General features: G+C 41.8%; 1 protein-coding gene across 17 annotated transcripts in view; it reads left to right on the forward strand.

The window, feature by feature from the left end:
• The first annotated feature begins 293 nt into the window (after positions 1 to 293).
• The window catches only part of MYBPC1 (myosin binding protein C1), an 85,361-nt gene continuing 65,013 nt past the window's right edge, over positions 294 to 20,641 (forward strand). For all 17 annotated transcript variants that reach the window (XM_025438922.3, XM_025438916.3, XM_035699397.1 and 14 more), the window contains exons 1-3: positions 294 to 448; positions 17,666 to 17,716; positions 19,883 to 19,924. In XM_025438922.3, the coding sequence (XP_025294707.1) occupies positions 424 to 448; positions 17,666 to 17,716; positions 19,883 to 19,924 (118 nt within the window). In that variant the 5' untranslated portion in view covers positions 294 to 423. The remainder of the gene's footprint in view (positions 449 to 17,665; positions 17,717 to 19,882; positions 19,925 to 20,641) is intronic.

Consider the following 20,641-nt stretch of genomic DNA (forward strand, 5'->3'; position numbering starts at 1 on the left):
GAAACCAAGGTGTACGTTGGATTAGCATATAATGATTTTTAACTTAGTTTTTGACCGTCCAACTAGCACTCCTGAGTGGACACATGCCCGTGTCGGGCAGAAGGAGAAAAGTAAGAAGACACACGAAGCTGCAGCTGAATTTAGAAAGTTAGAGGTGCTCTCAGAGCCACATGAGATGCACAGGAGATTCCTCCCCGTGGGCGAGAGAGCAGGGTGAGCCGCGGAGGCGGGAGAGGTCCTCGGCGGCAAGTGCCAGCATCCTGGGGCCGGGGGAGGGCGGGGCCGCCGCGGATAAAAGCCCTGCACTTGGCCCCAGCTGCTTGTCGCGCCGCCGACCTGCATCCTCTCTGCCGCTCCTGGGGTCTCAGCCAACTGCTGTCGGAGGGGAAGACACTCTTCGGAGGCTAACACTTTACTGTGGTCATGCCAGAACCCACCAAGAAGGAGGGTAAGACTCATCCCTAAATCTCTTTGTTGTACTTTTCAATAAAGTATGCTGACCTCTTAAGCAGACTGAGGTAACGGAATCACTGATTTCAGGAAAGGTCCTTGAGAATAAACAGGCCAGACGGAAAGTATAGGAAGAGTGTGACCATGGAAAGATACCTGGTACAGATGGCTGATGAAGGGTTACTGACTACAATGATCAAATTATACTTTTATCATTCGGTTGCCAGGGATCCTCAGAGTGTTACTTAAAGATGGTTGATTGCTTATGATGAATAGGTTGCATTTTCAGGCATATTTTCTTGGGTTCGGTCACAAATTTTTCACCAGGTATTTGTGATTCGGGGGTGGTGGGAGGAGCTTGCAGTGCTTTCTTAGTTAATAAATTTGATCAAGGTTTCAAAAAAGAATTTATGACAGTATTTCCTGATTTACTCTATTTTTTTCATGGGAAGGTATTTCAAATATACAGAGATACAGATGCAGGTATTTTTTGGTTTTTATCGGTGCGTTTTAAACTTCATTATTTATTATGTCACTAAATTCTTGCATGCAAAAAAAAAGGTCAGACAACTAAAAGAATGTCTTTGACTATCACTGCTGGATTGTGTTCTTTAATGATTTTTGTTGCAGACATATTCATAATATATAGGCTTTTAAAAAAATCACACTAGAAATATGACAATGTTCTTCATCAGAAGAAATGCTTCCTCCAATAAACAGTTTCTTCTTTCTATGAAGATATCAACTCTTAAAAACTACTAATTAGTAGCATACATAAATTGGATTTAGAAATTACTGCATCACTAAGGAGAAACACAAAGTAACAGCACAAGTACATTGAATTTAATTTTTAATGGAAATATCTTTTTAAGATATTATTTCATTCATATTAGTCTTCATCAATGCTAACTGAATCTTTACTTTTGATTTCTGCAAGTAAAAGCAAAAAAAAAAAAAAAAAAAAAGATGACCAGGAAGCATAAAAATAGTATTTAGTATTTTCAATTTTAATTCTTAAAACTGCTTTTAACCATTGTTTTAAAGAACTTTGAAAAAGATGCTAGAAATTGCGCCTAATGTTGAAATACTAGCAAATTATCTAAAGTTTATGAGATATATTTTCTTCATGTAATTAAGTAACCAGTGTTGACAGGCTGTAGTGATCAGTTTACAGGTTGGCTTTACTTAGTGGTGGAGGGCATTGATGGATGAAGTCTTCCACCCGAAATAACCACACCAAATGCATGCATTAATATGGGAACTTAATCCCAACTATCAGGCAGTGAGTCCAACCCCTGCTAAAGTGTCTTATTTGTAATGCAAATGATTTACATGTGTATTAAGTGTCCTTTTTATTTGATCTGTCACTTGACTAGCCTCTTCAAGGTTTATTTGGATGAAATGCATTCTGTGTTTCCCGACTTAAGGACAGAATATTGTTTTAATTATCTTGTGTTTAGTGGGTGAATTTGCATGGGTTATTTTAACGCTCAATTGAAAATGACAAGCTGAAAAACTAATAAATAAGATGACAGATGGCGAGCCTATAAAGCTAATTAAATTATTCTGGTTGCTAGATATGATAAAGTTTTACCCTTGGTCTGACAACTCAATCTGACCCACATTGCTTTTAGAGATAATGATATTTTAGAAGAAGATCTTTAACTTCAGTATCCCTACCCCCCAAAAAAATTATTTTTATTTTTTCTTTTTGAATAAGTCAATACAGATGCCAAAGTCCCCATGATCATTTTTTGCTATAAAAGCACTGTTGATATTCTGTGTAGGAGTCCCCCCACCCCAGACAGTAATTGTATATTCATAAATTCTTTGGTTAGTTTAAATTTGGATGGTGGGGAGTGGGGATAAAAAGAGGGTTACTGATATATTTAAAGTTCTTTGAGGAAGTACAGGAATTTTTTGTTTCCTTGCCAGAAGAACTGATTCTTAAAGGAACTGCACCTTACACCATTTTCCTGGTGAAATCACTGTATTTTAATATTGTTTCCATTAAAGAGTAAGGAGCATGGCAATTCAGGAATGACCCTGATCCTTACTGATTTCATTTTCACTGGGGTTGGTTTTGTTCCATAAAAGCATCCTTCTGGAAGATAGCCTCAAGAATAAAATATGCCACCAAACCAATTCTTCAGAGTCATTTTAAACCACAGGCAGGAGCACTCCCAGGGGACAGGTTCCTCTAGTCCCCCTAGATGTCCTTACATCTCCTGTCCAGCTGGGAGAAGCATGCCCAGGAAGGACATGACCACTCGCTGTGAATCTTGATAGGGTACATGGACCTAGCATCCAGGAGCACCTGGCAAGTCCTCAAAAGAGGCTGAGCTTTCAGCACCTGAAGTTGTAAAAGATGTCTCTCTTAACTGCCTCCCAACCTACAGTGGCCAAATTCTGGTAGCTTCCTGTTGTGTCTTGGGAGAACTAAAATCTTCTAAAGAGGTAGAGAGGATCCCTGGGTGGCGCAGCGGTTTGGCGCCTGCCTTTGGCCCAGGGCGTGATCCCGGAGATCCGGGATCGAATCCCACATCGGGCTCCCAGTGCATGGAGCCTGCTTCTCCCTCTGCCTGTGTCTCTGCCTCTCTCTCTCTCTCTCTCTCTCTCTCTCTCTCTGTGACTATCATAAATAAATAAAAATTAAAAAAAAAAAGAGGTAGAGAAACTTTGGACCTTCAGGAGGAAGTCTAATAGAAGTAGCTAGTCAACAGTCCTGATTTAGATGATTGAGAATATTCTGTATGGCTCAGTAACCCCTTTTGGAGAAGGAAAGCTTACATTTAAGGAGTAACTACTTCCCATTGCCCTCCTCTCCACCTTCATCAATTGTATATTTATTCATCAGAGAACTATAGTATGTGTGCTGTCAGTTCCAAATAAAAGGCCTATCTTACCCTCAGGCTTCATGCAGAGCCCGAGGCCCTAGTGAAATTAAGTTATTCTAATCAAATAGCAACAGGATGTGGACGGAAGTTTCAGGTTTGTAGGAATCTCCCAGAATGCTTTATTGGTACATGTATTCGCATATCAACTGTTAATTGAGCTCTTACTGTAAGCTAGTCTCTGGGATTTCAGAGATCTATACAGCATAGTGTCTGTTCTAAAAGCACTCATGGTTCATTGCCTCTGGGTTCTACTATGTAAAGGAATTACCTTTCACTACAAATTTCTCTTTTCCTATCAAAGAGTGATTTTTATCAACATGAAATTAGGAAATTTCTAATTAGAAATTAGAAGATTCTTCTGTCACAGTATCTCTAATAGTTTAAAAATACAATGAATGGCTTTTAAACCTATGAGAGTTATTTCCTCAGAATTCTATCTCTGCAGTAGGTAATCAAAATCTGGTTCTTTAAGATACTTAGACAATTATTAAGTGTCAGCATCTACAGGACCTGGAAAAATTATCTTCTAACATACCAGGTTGAGACCTTAACAGGAATTTCAGTTTTTGTTATGTGATGTATCAGGCCCTAGTATATTTCATGTGCTTAACTCATAGGAAAGAGGCAAAAGTCCTCCTTGGCACTTGGTGTGATCCATAAAACCTTGGGAGAAACACTGTTACCTTGTCTTCTTCCATGTAAGATCTCTTCTTGAAAACTCAAACATATGACAAAACATAGGTTTATTTGTGACCACAGCCATAAGAGACCATTCTGATAGCTTCCGGAATCAAAGATATGGCCTTATTGCTACAGACCCTTATGTTATATCAACATACAAGATCTATCTGCCAAAACTATCTTGGCCTTTTCCAGTAGGAATAGATAGGAACATGGTAATGGGAAAAGACTTTTCTTTCAGTCCATAGGAGTTTTTCCTTTACTTTATCTTTCTTTCTTGGTCCCAAGAGATTTCATCCCATTTTAAACTTCTGCCCCAACCTATCTTGAACGTAGATGAGGATTCATTACCTCTTGCTCATTTCTAGGCATCGTCCAAGGCTTAGTCATCATCAGAAAAGGTGCCTAGTGATGGCAAACCTCCCTCTCAGATTCATTCCTTGACCTTCAGGTTCTACCTACATGAGACTGGATAGCCGATTTCAAACACCAAAATGAATTTGTTTGGGGAAATGTCATCTTACATGTCGAATATTACATTTTGTTCAAATTGAGGACTAGTTAATTTGTAGGAAGTAAGGGAAAGAATGGGAAAGAGGGAGGAGCTATTTTATCAAGGGCAGTTGGTTTCCTCCAAATTTGAAATGGTTCATTTAGGCCAAGTTGTAGATTTGGATGAGGAATAAAGAAGTTGTCTGAATGAATGCCATGATAATTCCTCCCCCCACCCCCCAAAAACCCTCTGCCATGCTGTACAGGAGATAGGTGGTATAGATCTGAGCTCTCTGCTGCAAGAAGGAATACTCTGGGGCAAATGCACACCACAGAGGCTTAATACTTGGCAAAATCATTCTTTTTCAGTAGCCTGCTTTTATGACTGCCCGGGCTGCACCTGTTAGGAAGATAAATAAAGGACTGGCCAATTCTTTCCTCTCAAGCGCCCTAAATATATCGCTTTAAAAAAAACTTTGGAAAAACAAGTTGTATCCTTGCTCCTCATCCAGTAAATCTGAAGAAGTCTTCCCCAGGCCTGTCAAAGCACAGCAAAGTCAGTGGTAAAGCAGGTCCTGAAGTGAACAAAGGAAAAGGCTGGGCTCTTAGGCGACTCTGAGGGACCCAAAAGAATGGAAAAAGGAGAGTACTCACAAGCCTCTGTTCCCTCAATGATTCCCTGTATTTTGGACGAGAGACATGGCCTTGAAACATTTTATTTTAGGCCCCTTATGGGCACACAAGTCACATGTTCCTTACTTATAGCAATTTCAAAGGATCCCTGAATCTCACATAAATGCTGAAGAAACCACCCTGGCTAAAGTCACTTTTAAGAAATGCATGGGCAGGGGCGCCTGGGTGGCTCAGCGGCTGAGCATCTCCTTTGGCTCAGGGAGTGATCCTGGGGTCCTGGGATTGAGTCCTGCCCTGGGCTCCCTGCAGGGAGCCTGCTTTTCCCTCTGCCTGTGTTTCTGCCTCTCTCTCTGGGTCTTTAATCAATAAATAAGTAAAATCTGAAAAAAAGAAAAAAAAAAAAAGAAATGCATGGGCATAATGCTAAAATAAACCTGAGCAAAACCTGAGCAGATATGAAAACAAGGCTTCTGCAATACCTTTGTAAGTAAATATGTCCCTTTTTAAAAATGTTAGAGAGTTGTGGGATGAAACTGCCATGAAAGAAAATCAGTACTGTGGTTTTTACTGTCCCAGAAAGCATTTTTGTTATTTTTGCTGAAATTTCTATAATTATTTTCTCCAAAATTTACTCGTAGGCTCTTTATGCACACAAAGAAAAGAATTTTTATTATTGTTAATAATTACTATTTTTATCTGCACTCCTCCTTAATTAGTCTTGAAACCTATGTTAAGAGACAGAAAATACTCTTGGCAGCCTATGACTTCTGGTAATTCTAAACCTCATCTCTAGACATACTTGGGTGTGTTAGGTAATAAAGAACAAGATTAAAGAAAGCTCTAGCAATAAAAAATAAGCAGAAAGTTCTTATTTTATGTGTGTACCTGAGGGGATATGGCCATGTCTTCTTTCTTTGTTTTCATTCCCTGTCAGTTCTTGACAGGAACAGATGTCTTTTCTGGAGTCTTTGTTGGTCCAACCTATTATACCTGAGGAAAACCCCCCAAATATGCAGAAAGGCAGTTGTGGATTGACAGGGTAATCATGAACTAGCCATTGCTTACTCAAGAGCAGTTTCCTCAAATCAGAAAGTGTAGTGATTAAGGAATATGAAACTGTGCAAAAGACTTGATCACTCAGCTTCCTCTAAGTATGCAAACTGTCTCATAACCAGAGAGAATGGGGCTTCGGTCCCCACAACTTGTAGTAAAGACAGCCTCTAACTGTCAAAGAGATGATGCTGTCTGCTGTCCTCTGCGCGGCTGGGCCCCGTTTTAACTTCCAAAAGAGTTAAGAGTTCATTTTGGATAGCTGCACCAACAGACAAGCCGAATTTCAGGATGTTCCCCTTCACGGGGCGGATTATTTATGGGTTTTCCATTCCTATGTTATGGGCAATGCATTATTTATGCATTTACGGAGTAGAGCTTTAGATTCCATCAGACTGGGACGTGAAGTGGTCAATTTGGCAAATGAAGATCATGTAATCTCATGCTTATTTCTCTCTAAATGAGTTCATAAAAAGCTAACTGTAATTTGACTTTCATTATGCCTTTCAAGTCCGAAATCCACTCTGATAAGTCTTTTGCCCTTTTACACTCCCTTAAGAATGTTTTTAGGCACCAATTTGGCACATCCATACAACACCTAAAGTTATGTTTAATAATATGTCAGATGTTAGATCTTATAATTTTGTTTTATTCATTTTTCTGAACTATACTGTAGATTTACAAGAATCTAGGCTAGAAAATGTTTTTTTCTCCCCAAAATCATTCAATTCTCCCTCTAAATAGTATCAAATCTCTTTTTAAACTCCTTAGGCGGGATCCCTGGGTAGCTCAGCAGTTTAGCGCCGCCTTCAGCCCAGGGTGTGATCCTGGTGACCCAGGATCGAGTCCTGCATCGGGCTCCCTGCATGGATCCTGCTTCTCCCTCTGCCTGTGTACACTCTGCCTCTTTTTCTCTCTGCATCTCTCATGAAAAAAAACAAAACAAAACAAAACAAAAAACTCCTCAGGCATTCTTTGCTTGTATCAGATAAAAGCTTTTGCATTTAACAAAATTTTATAAATCTTGCAATGGAATGCTCTCCTTATAACTAAAAAATCACCTATTCATATAATTCTTCATTTTAATTTTTCAGTTTTTAAAGTTAGATGTCTTTAGACTTTAGAGTTGTTCTGCGTATAGTATGCACTTTGGCTTTTTCATTATGCATATTAACTAATATTCATTATTAAATGCAGTGACATGAACAAAATGTACTATTCATAGAACATTCTAGACTATTCCAATTCTAGCTGCACCATCTATTGAGTTAGTCACACTCAGTATGCTTTGGCTTCCTCCTCTGTGAAATGTGAATAATAATATTACTTAACCCATTAGGTGTTTGTTCCAAGGAAATAAGATAAATAATGTAAAAAAGCTCAGAACAAGACCTAGCACATAAGAACTTACATATCTTCCTCCTAAAACAGCGAACTCAGAATGCAGTATAAGGTGCTAAATGCCTTCCCCCTTAACGTAAACCTTGAGGGCATTTCCACCTACATGTAACAACTCCTGTAAGGTACATAACAACCCCTGTTCCTCTCAATATTTATTTAATAAGTATTATTAATATTTATAATACATCCCCAAAGAGTTGCTGTTGCTATCCTAGCCATCATGAATATTTCCTTTTTTACTTGTAAATCATCTTAGCTTTCACCCACAGAAGCCCAGATCAAATAAGAGGTCTATGCTGCAGGGCCTCTGTTGTATTCCCATTGAAATAAGTCATGTCCAGGGTCTCCAGTTGTTAAACAGATGAAGATAACTAGTTGTTTCTTCACTGTTCCATGGTGGGAACATAGCCTTTTCCCACTCAGATGAAAGAGTCACCCTGCACAGTTGAACGTGTAACTATATCCACCACCAAAGGTTGAAAGGCTTGGGTTTATGGAACATTAAGATTTCTCTCCCCACCAGGGGTGCTTTTAGCAGGTGGGGGTCTTTCCTCAGGTCTGAGTATTTCTGCGATATTCACATCAAGAACTCTCCATGACCACATATGGATATGATTGACTAAGTGCCACTGCATTTACTGCCGCGGAATTTATTTTTATGACCCCACCTGGCAGCAGGCCTGTCCTTCCTCTATTTTTAAAAGTCACCCAATGTGAGGCCCAGCAATGCCTTGGGGCAAGGCCTTTAGGGGACTTATCTGATAACCACATAACCACATAAAAGCAGTATGATCGTGGTGATGGTCTGCCCAGGAATAGACCCCCAACCCCCGCCCCGCCCCGCCCCGGGAAAGACATAATAAGAGACTAAAAGGGGAGATTGTTAACAATTTGAATCACTTTCACTTGTGACCTGCTTTTTCCTTGTGACCTGCACTAAAATTTTAAACTTCTACAGTTTGAGTAAAGATTTTCCCTACACCAACACCCCTGTCTATGCCACTCCAACCCCCATTTGATTCTTACTTCAAAATACAGTAAGAATCATGCAAAAAGAGACAATTCATCAGATCTTAGTGAAAGACCTTATTTTCACCCAGCCCTGTGTGAACGGTGAGAAGCTCCCTGTTGCTGTGCAATACCAACCCTACTTTAATCCTCTTCCTGTGTGAAATAACATCTGGAAGTTGAAACATGTGCAGTTAGAAAAACATCAGAACAATTTGACTAGAAGGGGGGAAAAGTCCTGTGGGTTCAGGGAAATTCCATCAAGCTGAATAATGAGTCATTGAAAATTTGCATCCTCGATGCACAGTTAGACTTCATCTCTTCAGAACCTTCAAATACAGTCTGGCAATATTCCACCACAGTAAATGAAAATGGATTTAATTGACTGAAGCGTCTGAAACAGCTGGTTTTCTTGGATAGCGATGAATTTATTTTGCTCTTGAGCCTTATTATTTCTACCAATTTGGAAAGAAGCATACCGAAAAATGTAACCTGTTACTCCTGGCTTTTAGAAACAAAGGACTGTTGCATTTAACTTAACTTTGCCTTGAATGATAAATGTCTGTTCGAGTTCCACGTGACATCCTGAGAGCCCAAATTATCTGCTTTTGTATTAAATGGGTTCATGTTATTTGTGTTTTGAACTTGTGTCCAGTTTTCCACAGCTCTCCTGTTTCACCCCTTGCTACAAGTCTGCTGTCTTCTCTCATTATTTTTGTTGGCCAGTACTTGCAGGTGCCCTCTCTTTTCTGTTATTTGCTGTGGACCCCAGGCCAGGTCCTGCACACCGCTGCGTGGGCCTACTTGGTGAAGCGTTTAGAAGCCCCGTGTTTAAGGAAGCACTCACCCTCAGGTGCTGCTGGCACTTGTGAGAGAGAGCTACCTTGAATCTGGCCCAGGCTTGCCTCACCCTGGTCCCAGTCCCCAGGCTGGCTGAGGACCCAGGTGGGCTCTCTTGTGAGTAGAGCACTTGCACTCTTAGTGCACGGGGCTTGAGGAGCTTGACACAAATCCATTTTTCATTTTGGAGACCCTTTTAAGTTGGATGGTAAGCAGCTGTTATCTGGACAAGTGAGGTTGCTAGAGAGCTGAATTCTGAGCAGGGGAGGTGATACTAGGCCTCAGTGTCCTCTCGTCTCTCTTATTATACACACAGGAGAGTAAGTTCTATTTCAGCCCACCAAACCAATTTATGGCTTTTGTTTTGACTGCCTCGTTCATTTTATTAACCAAGGCTAAAGAGTTTTCCTAAATGAGACATATGACGAGAGTTTTTTTTTTTTTTTTTAAAGTTCATGTACAGGGATCCCTGGGTGGCACAGCGGTTTGGCGCCTGCCTTTGGCCCAGGGTGCAATCCTGGAGACCCGGGATTGAATCCCACGTCAGGCTCCCGGTGCATGGAGCCTGCTTCTCCCTCTGCCTGTGTCTTTGCCTCTCTGTCTCTCTGTCTCTCTCTCTCTGTGACTATCATAAATCAATAAAAATTAAAAAAAATTAAAAAAATTAAAAAAATAAAGTTCATGTACACAAAATATTTTTTTAAGAAGGTTTACCGTAAATTCTAAATGTTTCTCAAACTTTTTGGTCTCAGATACATTGGCACTTAGTAATTATTGAGAAACTAAAAAGTGTCTGTTTACACACACTATATCTGTCAATATTTACTATACTAAGAATTAAAATTGATAAATGTTTAAAACATACAAAATACACAGTGCACGTTGTATTAGCTGTCGGAGTGTCGACATCATCACACATTATATATCCTCTGCATATTTATGAGAGAATATGACTGAAAAAGGCAAATAGTGCCTTAACATTATTATGAAAATAGTTTTGACCTTATAGGCTCCCCAGAAAAGCCTCAGGAGCTCTTGAGAATCTCAGACCATAGTTGAAGAATCACTATTATAAATCAGTAAAAAATTGCCTTCAAAAAAAAATGTCAATTTCCTAAATCCCAAAGTATAAGATATCCACATCCATAGCCCATGATGAATAAAATAGAAGACAACTTAACTGTGAAAATGTTCATTTAAACATTAATTTATGCTCAAAATCTACATTCCGATACATAAGGAATACAACCTGCACAAATGCACTGTCATTGTGTTTGCTGATATTTTTTGGTGACACTTATAGTTCGTTTAACCAAAACTTCTCTAAGCATTATTAACACCTCCATGCAAATAATATTTTCTATTAAAGCAGTTTCCATTTTGCTGGGCATATGAGGTCTAGGCTGCATCATGCACCAGAGCCAAACCTCACTATCAACAGTGTATATGCCAGACAGTGTTTAGCTTATTGAACCTAAAAAGAAAGATAATTTGCTACATTACCAAAAGTGACAAAAATAGGAGTTGGCCAGATAGCGCCTCAATCACCACAATGTTTACAGTCTATAAAGCACTCACGTAGACTGTTCAAACCTAGAGTGTGCTTTTGAGAATAAATAATAGGAATAACCTAACAGTCTTCTGCACACCAAATTACCAAAGGATGGCTTTAGCACATTTATTTTATCCAAAAAAGTCACAAAAAGAAAGCCACACAAAAAAATACCTATGATCTTACCACTCAGTGACAACCACTGTTATTCTGTGTTCTTCCTGTCTTTTCCATCCTAGACAGCATATTCACGTGTTGTAATTATGCTCTCCATACTAGCAAGAGGCTAGATTGCATTGCATCTGAGAGCCCATAGAGTATTTTTAAGTAAGTCAAACAGTGTGTTCTATGAGCTAGTGGGCCCATGGGAAGCAGAGAGCTGGGACATTTTTGTCATTTTGGTGTGGAGACCCATACATAGAGAGAGGCAGGCTAATAATGCCTCCTAAGACCAAAGGCTTCTTTCCCCCTTCAATCACTGACCATGGAGCACTTGATCATGGAAAATAGGTTCAGACTGCAGAGGGGAAAGCCAAACCATGTATGGAGCTACTGGGTCCTTGGTCTTCCAGCAGAGCACAGAGGTCACCTATGGGCTGTCTGTTTACTAGTTGCCACCAGTGCCCGTCAGTTAGAGGCCCTGGCACTCGCTGTGCAGGCATGCCATTGGTGGCATACCTGTGCTTTTTACAGTAGGTGCTCATAGGAAAAATCCACCAGAAATAGATCAAGCCCTTTGAATGCATTTCAGTGTCGCAGAGGGAGAGAAAGTCTATCTCTGTGAACCAGAAAGGATCAAAGAACACCCGTCCTTGCCTAATGAGGAAAGGGGTAGCTTTATTTGCTGGTTCAGAATCTAGCTAGTTTTTATGTTGTCCATAAAAATATTTCCTTGGGCTTATTACTTTCTGCATTTCTGAGCTTCTTCTTTTTACTAAAAAGAGGCTTAGCACAGCAACTTATATATCTTTGGTCCATCCTTTCTGTGTGTTTCCTAATCAAGACAACAATGGGGGAGGACGGAAGAGGGAGACAAAAATCTGACTTTATTCACCTGGCAGAAACGTCCTACAAAATTTGCCTTTGGGTTTTGGAAGAAGCCGAAGTATAGCAGAGTCTCTCCTCAGTAAATCGCCTTTTACTCTAAATCTAAAGATTTGGAGAGCTTCCCAAGGCCTGGTGCCTCCTGATGGTTTGGACAGGGCTAAGCTTGTTGACAGTGGAGTTGGCATGGCTGATGGAGAGTTATTTGCTAAGAAATGCAGCCCAGATTTTGAAAGGGGGAATTCCTTAGAAAGGCCAGTGGTGTATCGGCACTGAGGGCCAAAACTCTAGCCTAGTTGCTCTCCTGCCCTTGTTAAGAAATGGTGGGGTTGGATAAGTGCCTCTCAGCGTCCAGCCAGCAGAAGGGTCGCCAATGGGAGACATAGTGTTCCTTGTGGGTAACGCGGATGAAGAAAGCTGCCTTTGGAGTGCCAGTGGATGGGTCTTGATTTCTTGGCAGCAAGGAGAAGGGGCTTTTGTGTGGGTAGGAACAGTCTGCCAGTCAACTATATTTATAGAGCACCTGCTGTGCAGAATTTAAAAAGGAGGAGGAGACGGGCCTTGTCCTCAAGAAGCTTGTGATCAGAGAGGAACAGTCCCCCAAGTACTGTAAACCTTTTACCATTCACAGTCACATTTGAAATGGGACAAGATTAGGAGATATTTAGGGCATAGACTGAGCCTTCTTACTCAACATGTGGGGTGTGTGGACTGGCAGTATCAGTATCACCTGGGGGCCTGTTAGAAATGCAGAAACTTGACCTCTGCCCCAGACCCCCAGAATCAGAATCTGCAGTTGACCAACTCCCTAAGTGATTCATATGCAAACAGCAATTTCTAGAAGGACAATAGAGGTGGTGAGTCTCAAACGTTTTGAGAAAGCAAAGCCTAACATGATAGAAAAGAGTAGTTCATTTACCTGTGAGCTTCTTTTTTTTAATTAAAAAAATTGTTTTAAGATTTTTTATTGACTTGAGAGACTGAAAGCAAAAGAGATCATAGGGGGAAGGGGGAAGCAGACTTCGCACTGTGCAGGAAGCCCGAGGGGGCTCCATCCCAGGACCCCAGGACCAGGACCCGAGCTGAAGGCAGATGCTTAACCAACTGAGCCACCCAGGCGACCCCCCTTCCACCCAAATTTTTTTAAGTGATTTCTACACCCAGTGTCGGGGTTGTGCGTACTCTACCTACTGAGCCAGGAACCTGTGAGCCTGTCAAACACAGACATCTCATCTGAGCCACTGTTATAAGCATCCACTCCTGTGAGATGTATAATGCGTTTATGCTCAGGGAACTCTGGTCGCATGGTTCTTCTTCCTCTAGGCCCCATTCAGCAGGCACTGTGGAAGTCGTTGGGAGGGAGTTATTGTTGCAGAGGCAACTAATGCGTCTGGGGAACGTGCAAGTGGCTCTTAGAGGAAGGGGTGAAGCTGGGCCAGTGGTGCTTGTGGGTAACAGACATGCCTTGGGGTGAGAGATGCGCGAGAAGTTCCCTTAAGCCTTGGGTGCTATGCTGCAATTGTGCATTTTCAGGCCGGGTCCTTCACTGCTTGGCCTTCACCGTTCCAGATGCCCCATTTCTCCAGGCCTAGGACAACCAGCATTTTCTGTCCCAGAGAACCAAAGACTCTGGAGAGTTCATCGTTTTATCCTCTCTGCCCTACCAGGATTTACTGATTCCCTAGTCACTGTGTTTTCCATTGTTCAAGCTCAGCAATGCATGTGAACATCATCAACACCAATTATTATTACTATTTTACAGTGGGAGAGCAAGGGGCCTACCTCCTCTGTTTCCTCACCCCTACCTCAGCTCCAAGCCTGTTCTAACACGATGCAGCCCCACACTTAGGGCTAAGGCAAATCCCTAGCGAGATAAGGGTGCAGCTCTCACTGGGTGTGTCAGAGCAAAATGATGATGAGCCAAGGGCTCTTAAGATAGGTCATGCTGTTATTTCCCCTGCATAGATGAGGCCCTGAGGCACATTCCTCAGGGCCTCCTTAGAGATAGGAGAACACCCACAGGAAGTTGGGTGGCCATGGCAGTAAGACCAACCAATTCACTAGGAAGAATGGAGGGATATTTTTCAAAAGTCCATCAACCCACTTGTGCTTCCACAAGTATGAAAGCTGAGCAAGGGAAGTACAGCTCCAGGTAGCAGAGCCCAAGGTCAGGGCGGCGGGGAGGCAGACCTGGGGCAGAGCTGTGGAGCCTCCACGAGCCTCCGTTACCATCTGCAAAGTGGGTTTAATTAAAGCACTGGCTTCAGAAAGTTGTAAGGATTATAAGACATTAACAGACACTACGTCCTCCACGCAGTGGGAGCCTATACATGGTTATTACTTGCTTATTCCTCCACTGGCTAAAAAGTGACAAGGTTTCTATGATTTTAAGAAGGAAAAGTTTTGGCTCTTCCAGTATTGGGCAGATGTGCATTTTCCTACTTTCACTTCCTGCAAACATTCTAATAACATCAGCATTAATATCCTGTAATATTTCTATAGTTCTGACTATAGTACAGTTGGCTGCTAATGATTGAAGTTCTGTGGATTTGTTGGAAGTTGAACTAAGCCCTTTAAATTTTCATTTTTCTTTGATTTGGGGGCATTTGCATAGAACACGGTGCTCCAAACACCATGGAAATGGGTGATTCATGTTCAGATCACATTTACAGTTTCAGTACCCAAAATATTTCTCTTTTATTCTTTTGATTCTAATCTTTTGGATTAGATTTAATCTTTTGGATTCTAATCTTGGCCTTACTTCCAAAATAAGACTTTAAGTAACCACAGTTTCCCTTACAAAAATGGGCTTTTGTTTACCTAGATGTTGAGAAAGCATGGGCGATGTGATAGTACTTACACGATCATCAATGAAGTCTTCTGATTTTTTTTAATCTATTCAGTATGGATTTAATGGGTTTTCAACAACAAAATGAGGTATTAGGGAAATAGGAAAGGAATGAAAGATCCCTGTCCTTGTTCCATTGAGAGGGAAAATAAACATAGATATACTGAGAAAAATGGAAAGTAATTTTAAAATAATTAGTGAATAAAAGGTGTATTATCATGTGGTCCAGAATGCCAAGAGAATAAGGGAGGGGAACAGAAGGGAAAATTAGCTCTGGGAGTGCTCCGAGAATTGTCAAAAAGATAGACCAAGACTGACAACACAATGGTAGTAGTTATTGCTGCAAATTATAAAGATCTGTCTACCTGCAGGCCCTGTGCTTGCACTTTACATACATTAACATCTTGTTGTTATTTCGCATATGGTGACACCAAGGCCCATAGAGATGAAGGGATTGCCTGGGATCACACCACTAATAAGGCCTAGAGTCAGGATTCTAACTGAGGTCTACCTGATGCAGTCACATTCAGGGAATAAACAAAAGGTCTGTCAGGGAAAAGATCATCACTCTTTATTCAACAGGTCAGAAGTTGAATCAAGAAACCAGATGTAGAACAGAGGGGGGAACCATGGTGCACTAAAGGGGAGGGAAGGAGGACGTGCCTACTGGTGATGGCAAAGAGTGTAGACCTCACCAAACAGATCCCAGAGACCCTCTCTGGTAGAATATTGGGATGAAACACAGTGATCCCTGCAGCTGTGGGGAAAAGAGAGTAGAGCGCGGAGAACTTCGTCTGCAGGGAGAGCCAGGAAGAGGTCTCTGGGCATTAGGCAATGACGACCCCATCCAAGAGAGTACGCCAAAGAAGTTGGCTTCTTGCTCTCGGTGTCCTGATATTTGTGTGCCACAGCAGCTCACCCCAAGCCAGGAGGTCAACATGAGATTTACATTTCTGCACTCAGATCTCTGAAGATAAAGTACTTTGACTTAGGGTTTTGTCTCCTGGTGGACGCTAGCACTGCAGATCCTTGTCGAAGTGGTGAAGAACCTAACACATTTCCCTCGAGGCTATCCGGGGGCCACTTGTTTCACCGTGTCTTCTATCTACATTGCATCCTACCACATTGCCTTCCACCAGAACAGTGGGTGTGTTCTCTCCTTTGGTTTTATATTTTTCTCCCTCCTTAGTAAGTAGTAACATATTTATGGTCATCTGAAGGAAAAGGGCTTTCTTTTTTTTTTTTTTAAGTTGGAGTTTAGACTGAGCACAAAAAAATTAGTGATATAAGAAGATGCTGTGGCCTCCCAACAGCCCCATGTCGCTCTTTTCTTGATTTCTACTGGGGTGCAGTCCACTTGTTCTTCGATGCTCATTCCAGCCTGCCTAGACTACATGTAGTGATGACCTTTGGGCCACACTGATGAGTTGTCATTCTCTTTGCTTGGAAAGAGCCATTTGTGGAGAATACAAGTAAAACATCCTAGATCTGAACAGAGATGAAGCCCCTGGGATCCCAGGTGCTTATAGAATAAAAATTTTCTTTGATATTCACCAAGCAGGAAGTGAGTTTAAGAGAGATCAACATCATTAGCTGCCTCTTCCTGCCCTGGAGTAGGAGACGCTGATTCATACACACGTCACTTAATTCCCAGTTCAGGGGATCCAGGGGGATGCCACGGGGAAAAGTCCATGCCTTTGGGTCAGGGGCTATGCCTGTAGCTACTTTGACATAGTGTACTCATTAGCACAAGTTCCTTTAAAACAACTCATGGCCAGACTGCTCTATATTCCTGGATATCCAAGCCAGGAATAAAACCTCAAAATGAAAACTCAAAAAGTTGAATAAGTGTAAGTAGAAGTCGACTTCAGGGGGCATCTGGGTGGCTCAGTCAGCTATGCTTCTGAATCTTGATTTTGGTTCAGATCATGACCTCAGGGTTGTGAGATTGAGCCCCACATCAGGCTCTGTGCCTGCATGGAGCCTGCTTGAGATTCTTTCTCCCTCTGCCCCTCCTCCTCGCTCTCTCTCTCAAATGAATGAATGAATGAATGAATGAATGAATGAATGAATAAATAAATAAATAAATAAATAAAAAGGAAAGAACTCTACTCCAGGTATGTGCACTCCCAGAAACGACTGGGAGAGGGGTTAATTCTGTTTCCCAATGAGCCATGGTTTGCCTTGTGGTAGAAGGAGACTCTGCAGAGCCCAGGGACTTTGGTTGCGTCACCATTTGGGACATATGTCTCAGGAGGGCAGGATGATGTCAGAGACACTTGCTTTTTGGGGAAAGCGGGCTCTCCTTTACCAAGACCATCTTCACTGTAGGTTATATGGAATGTGAGCCCTGGAGGTCTGAAGGCACATACATGCTCCTCACAGCGTCTCTTCTCATCCTCTTTGCAATCCGTGCATATAGGAAAGGTGTCCTGTCCACTTTTCCAGAAGCGGAAAACAGGCTCCATGCCATTAAGTACTCAGTCTGCTGTCTGGGGATAAGTAACTGCCAAAGACCCCCTGAATCCCCAATTTACCTATGCTCCGTCAGTAGCCCTTGGGAAGTTCTAGAATACCATTTAGATCCTCGTGTCACACCATACCTCCAAAGGCAGTGTGTGCTGGCTGCAGGTTGATGCTTGTGCTGCTCCACCCCTCTCGTTAGTGCACAGGTGTTGGCCCTGGAGTGGCAGTAGCCTGGGGCTGGGGAAGGTAGCTGCTGTCTGTGAGAAGCGAGACTAACACTTCCACTATTCATTTCATTTCTAGAAAATGAAGTGTCTGCCCCGGCCCCAGTTCCACCCCCACCTCCAGCCCCAGGTGAGTAAAAACACCGTTTCATGTGCTTGGGCTGCAAATACAAAACGTCCATCCCAGCATGATCTGCCTCCACTGGAGCTGTGAGTTTTAACCTAACTCCTATGGAGAGGTTGGATGAGCACAGTTTCAATGAGTTTACAGTAATAGTAGTAGTAGTAGTAGTAGTAGTAGTAGTAGTAGTAATACACTGTGTTTATGTGGTCCCCTCATGTTGATCTGATTTGGATGGCATGTCATATACTCACGACACCCTCCTAGCTATGCCAAAGTGTTATGTCCCTGTTGTAGCATCACAGAGGATGAAGGAGGTAAAGGCTTCACAGCACTTTCTCACATAGAGCTAAAGGCAAACGAAGCCCACACCTTTGTTGTGAGAGGAGGAAATGCATCCCCCCTCAGCCTGGAGGATGAGCAGCCTCCTGCCCATGGAAACTATGTCACCATCAAGCACCTTGAATGAGAAATGGTTTCCCAACAGTTTGGTGGCCTCTGAGGCTCCCTCCTCCCGTCTTAGGACCCTGTTGTCCACCAGGTGGCAACAAAAACACAGGGAGTGCAGAGTTCTCCTGCCCTCATTGGAAGATTGAGGTAAGGCCTGGGGATGTGGGCATCACTACTTCACAGGACAGGTGAAGCCTGCTTGCATGTTGACACAGACCTAAGGAAAAGAACAGGATTGGAATTCTAAGCAGAACACATTTGTCTGGATTCAGTTTGCTTGCAACCAAGTAGAAAATAGAATACAATCTGGAGAACAACCCGATATAATACAACCATTAGACTGAAACACAGGACAACACCACGAGAACCTCACGAGGCAGTCTGTGACCTAGCGAAGGTTTCTTTGGTTGACAATATGGTGTGAAGGGAGGGGTGAAAGGCCACTGCAGACCATGGTCCAGGTGAAGGCAAGAAACAAATAGGCCTCAGTCGCTGGTGATTTTTTTGTATGGCAATTGATGAGGAGATTATGAAGCTCTCCATCCTGGACATCATTTTCAGGAGGGCGCTTTGAGAAATCTGGCCATTCCCAGGAGCCCCTTTGTCCAGCTAAGGACACTGGATTCACAGCTCAAGAAACCATTAAATCCAATAATATTGCTAGAGATGGTGAGGCAGGCTCAGTACCATGTGAGTTCAAATAGGGACAAGCTCAGTTTAGTTTTCTTTCAGCCAGTATAGACGTGGGACATTCTTCTTAGGATGTTCTTCTTTGGGATGTTTGCTCCTTGCACATACAGAGTTATTTTGGACAGTATGAGTGCACTGAAACCCCACAGGCCACTATAGACATAACCTTTCCCTTCTGCTCTTCAGATCAGTTGCCGTCACTGGGCCCCTCTGGAGTTTCCCCTATGACGGCGTAGGCATATTCCATATCCATCGTATAATACTGACCTCCTGCTTCTAAAACAACTCTCCTACCAAACTTTACTAAGTAAGTTATTAGTTAACCAAGAATCAGACCTTTGTTCATCAGTACAAGAAAGAGAATTCATGCTTGAAATAATTATTTTCTTATGTATGTCCCAAGTCATACACTGTTTGCAGGTACCTAAGTTAATATGACTCTGGACAGAGAGGAGCAAGCTAGATGGTCTGTCTCAGTTGACAAAATCGGGTGTTACTGCTCTTGTGTTGCACTTTTTGCCACTCAGCTCAACCTAGGAGATTAGTACGTGCACCAAAGTATTTTCCTTGAAGCTACTTTACAGTTACAGATTTTATACCCTCACTCGTTATTATAATATTATTGAGAAGTCCAAACAATTGGGGTCATTACCTGGTTCAAACTTCCTTAAAAAGTCAGTCCCTTTTGGGGTCTAAACATGAAGTGACCTACATCTTATACTTGCTTCCACACCAGCGTGTTTAACACAGTCCCAGCATAGCAAAGCATATGTTGACAAAATCTGTACTGCATGTTTCTCTGTACTTTTTTCAAAATGATCAGATTTATTAATTGCTTTTATTAAAAGTTTAATGTGATTTTACATTATCATTCTCAAATTCATAACTCACGTACAGCATGAATATGTAGCATCATTTGTGACCTGTTCTGTTGTCATTAATTTTTTCTCTCCCACCCTCCATCCCATTACTCATCACACACTGAAATGCTTTCTTTAAGACGCTTTTAAAAATGTGCTTGTACTTTCCACACAGAACCAAATAAAGAGAAGGAGGCCGGAACTACGCCAGCAAAAGGTGAGTTGCAGGGAGGGACCATGAGGCTGAATACAACAAAATTAGAAGCAGAAAGAGGTCAGTAATGATCTTTTGTTTCTGTAGTTTAGAGTTCTTCATTTGCATCTTATCTGTGTCAGCAAAATGAATGAATCAGTTTTCAGGAGACCCTTTTCTTTTCTTTTCTTTTCTTTTCTTACTTTTCTTTTCTTTTCTTTCTTTTCTTTTCTTCTTTTCTTTTCTTTCTTTTCTTTTCTTTTCTTTTTCTTTTTTCTTCTCTTTTCTTTTCTTTTCTTTTCAAGATTTTATTTATTTATTAATGAGAGACAGAGAGAGAGGTAGAGACACAGGCAGAGGGAGAAGCAGGCTCCATGCAGGGAGCCTGACGTGGGACTCGATCCCGGGATTCCGGGATCACGCCCTGGGCTGAAGGCAGATGCTCAACCACTGAGCCACCCAGGCGTCCCAGGAGACCCTTTTCTAAAAGAAAAACAACAATGATAAAAATATCACAAGCACTTGTTGAGATGCCCACAAATTAATTGGTAGTTTCCAAGTTACGGGCATGGAAAGGAAAAGAGGTGTTCGGTCTTTGGGTTGTTATGCAAATTTGGAAAGCTATCTGGATGACAGGTATATATATTTTTTTAACGAACTGTTTTTGTGTTACTGTGTGAACTGTGCCAGGTCTCAGCAGTAACTTTGAAGGTGAGCATATCATTTGGTAGCTCTATGTAT

This window comes from Canis lupus, chromosome 15 (assembly GCF_003254725.2).
Source record: "Canis lupus dingo isolate Sandy chromosome 15, ASM325472v2, whole genome shotgun sequence".
NCBI classification, from domain to species: domain Eukaryota; kingdom Metazoa; phylum Chordata; class Mammalia; order Carnivora; family Canidae; genus Canis; species Canis lupus.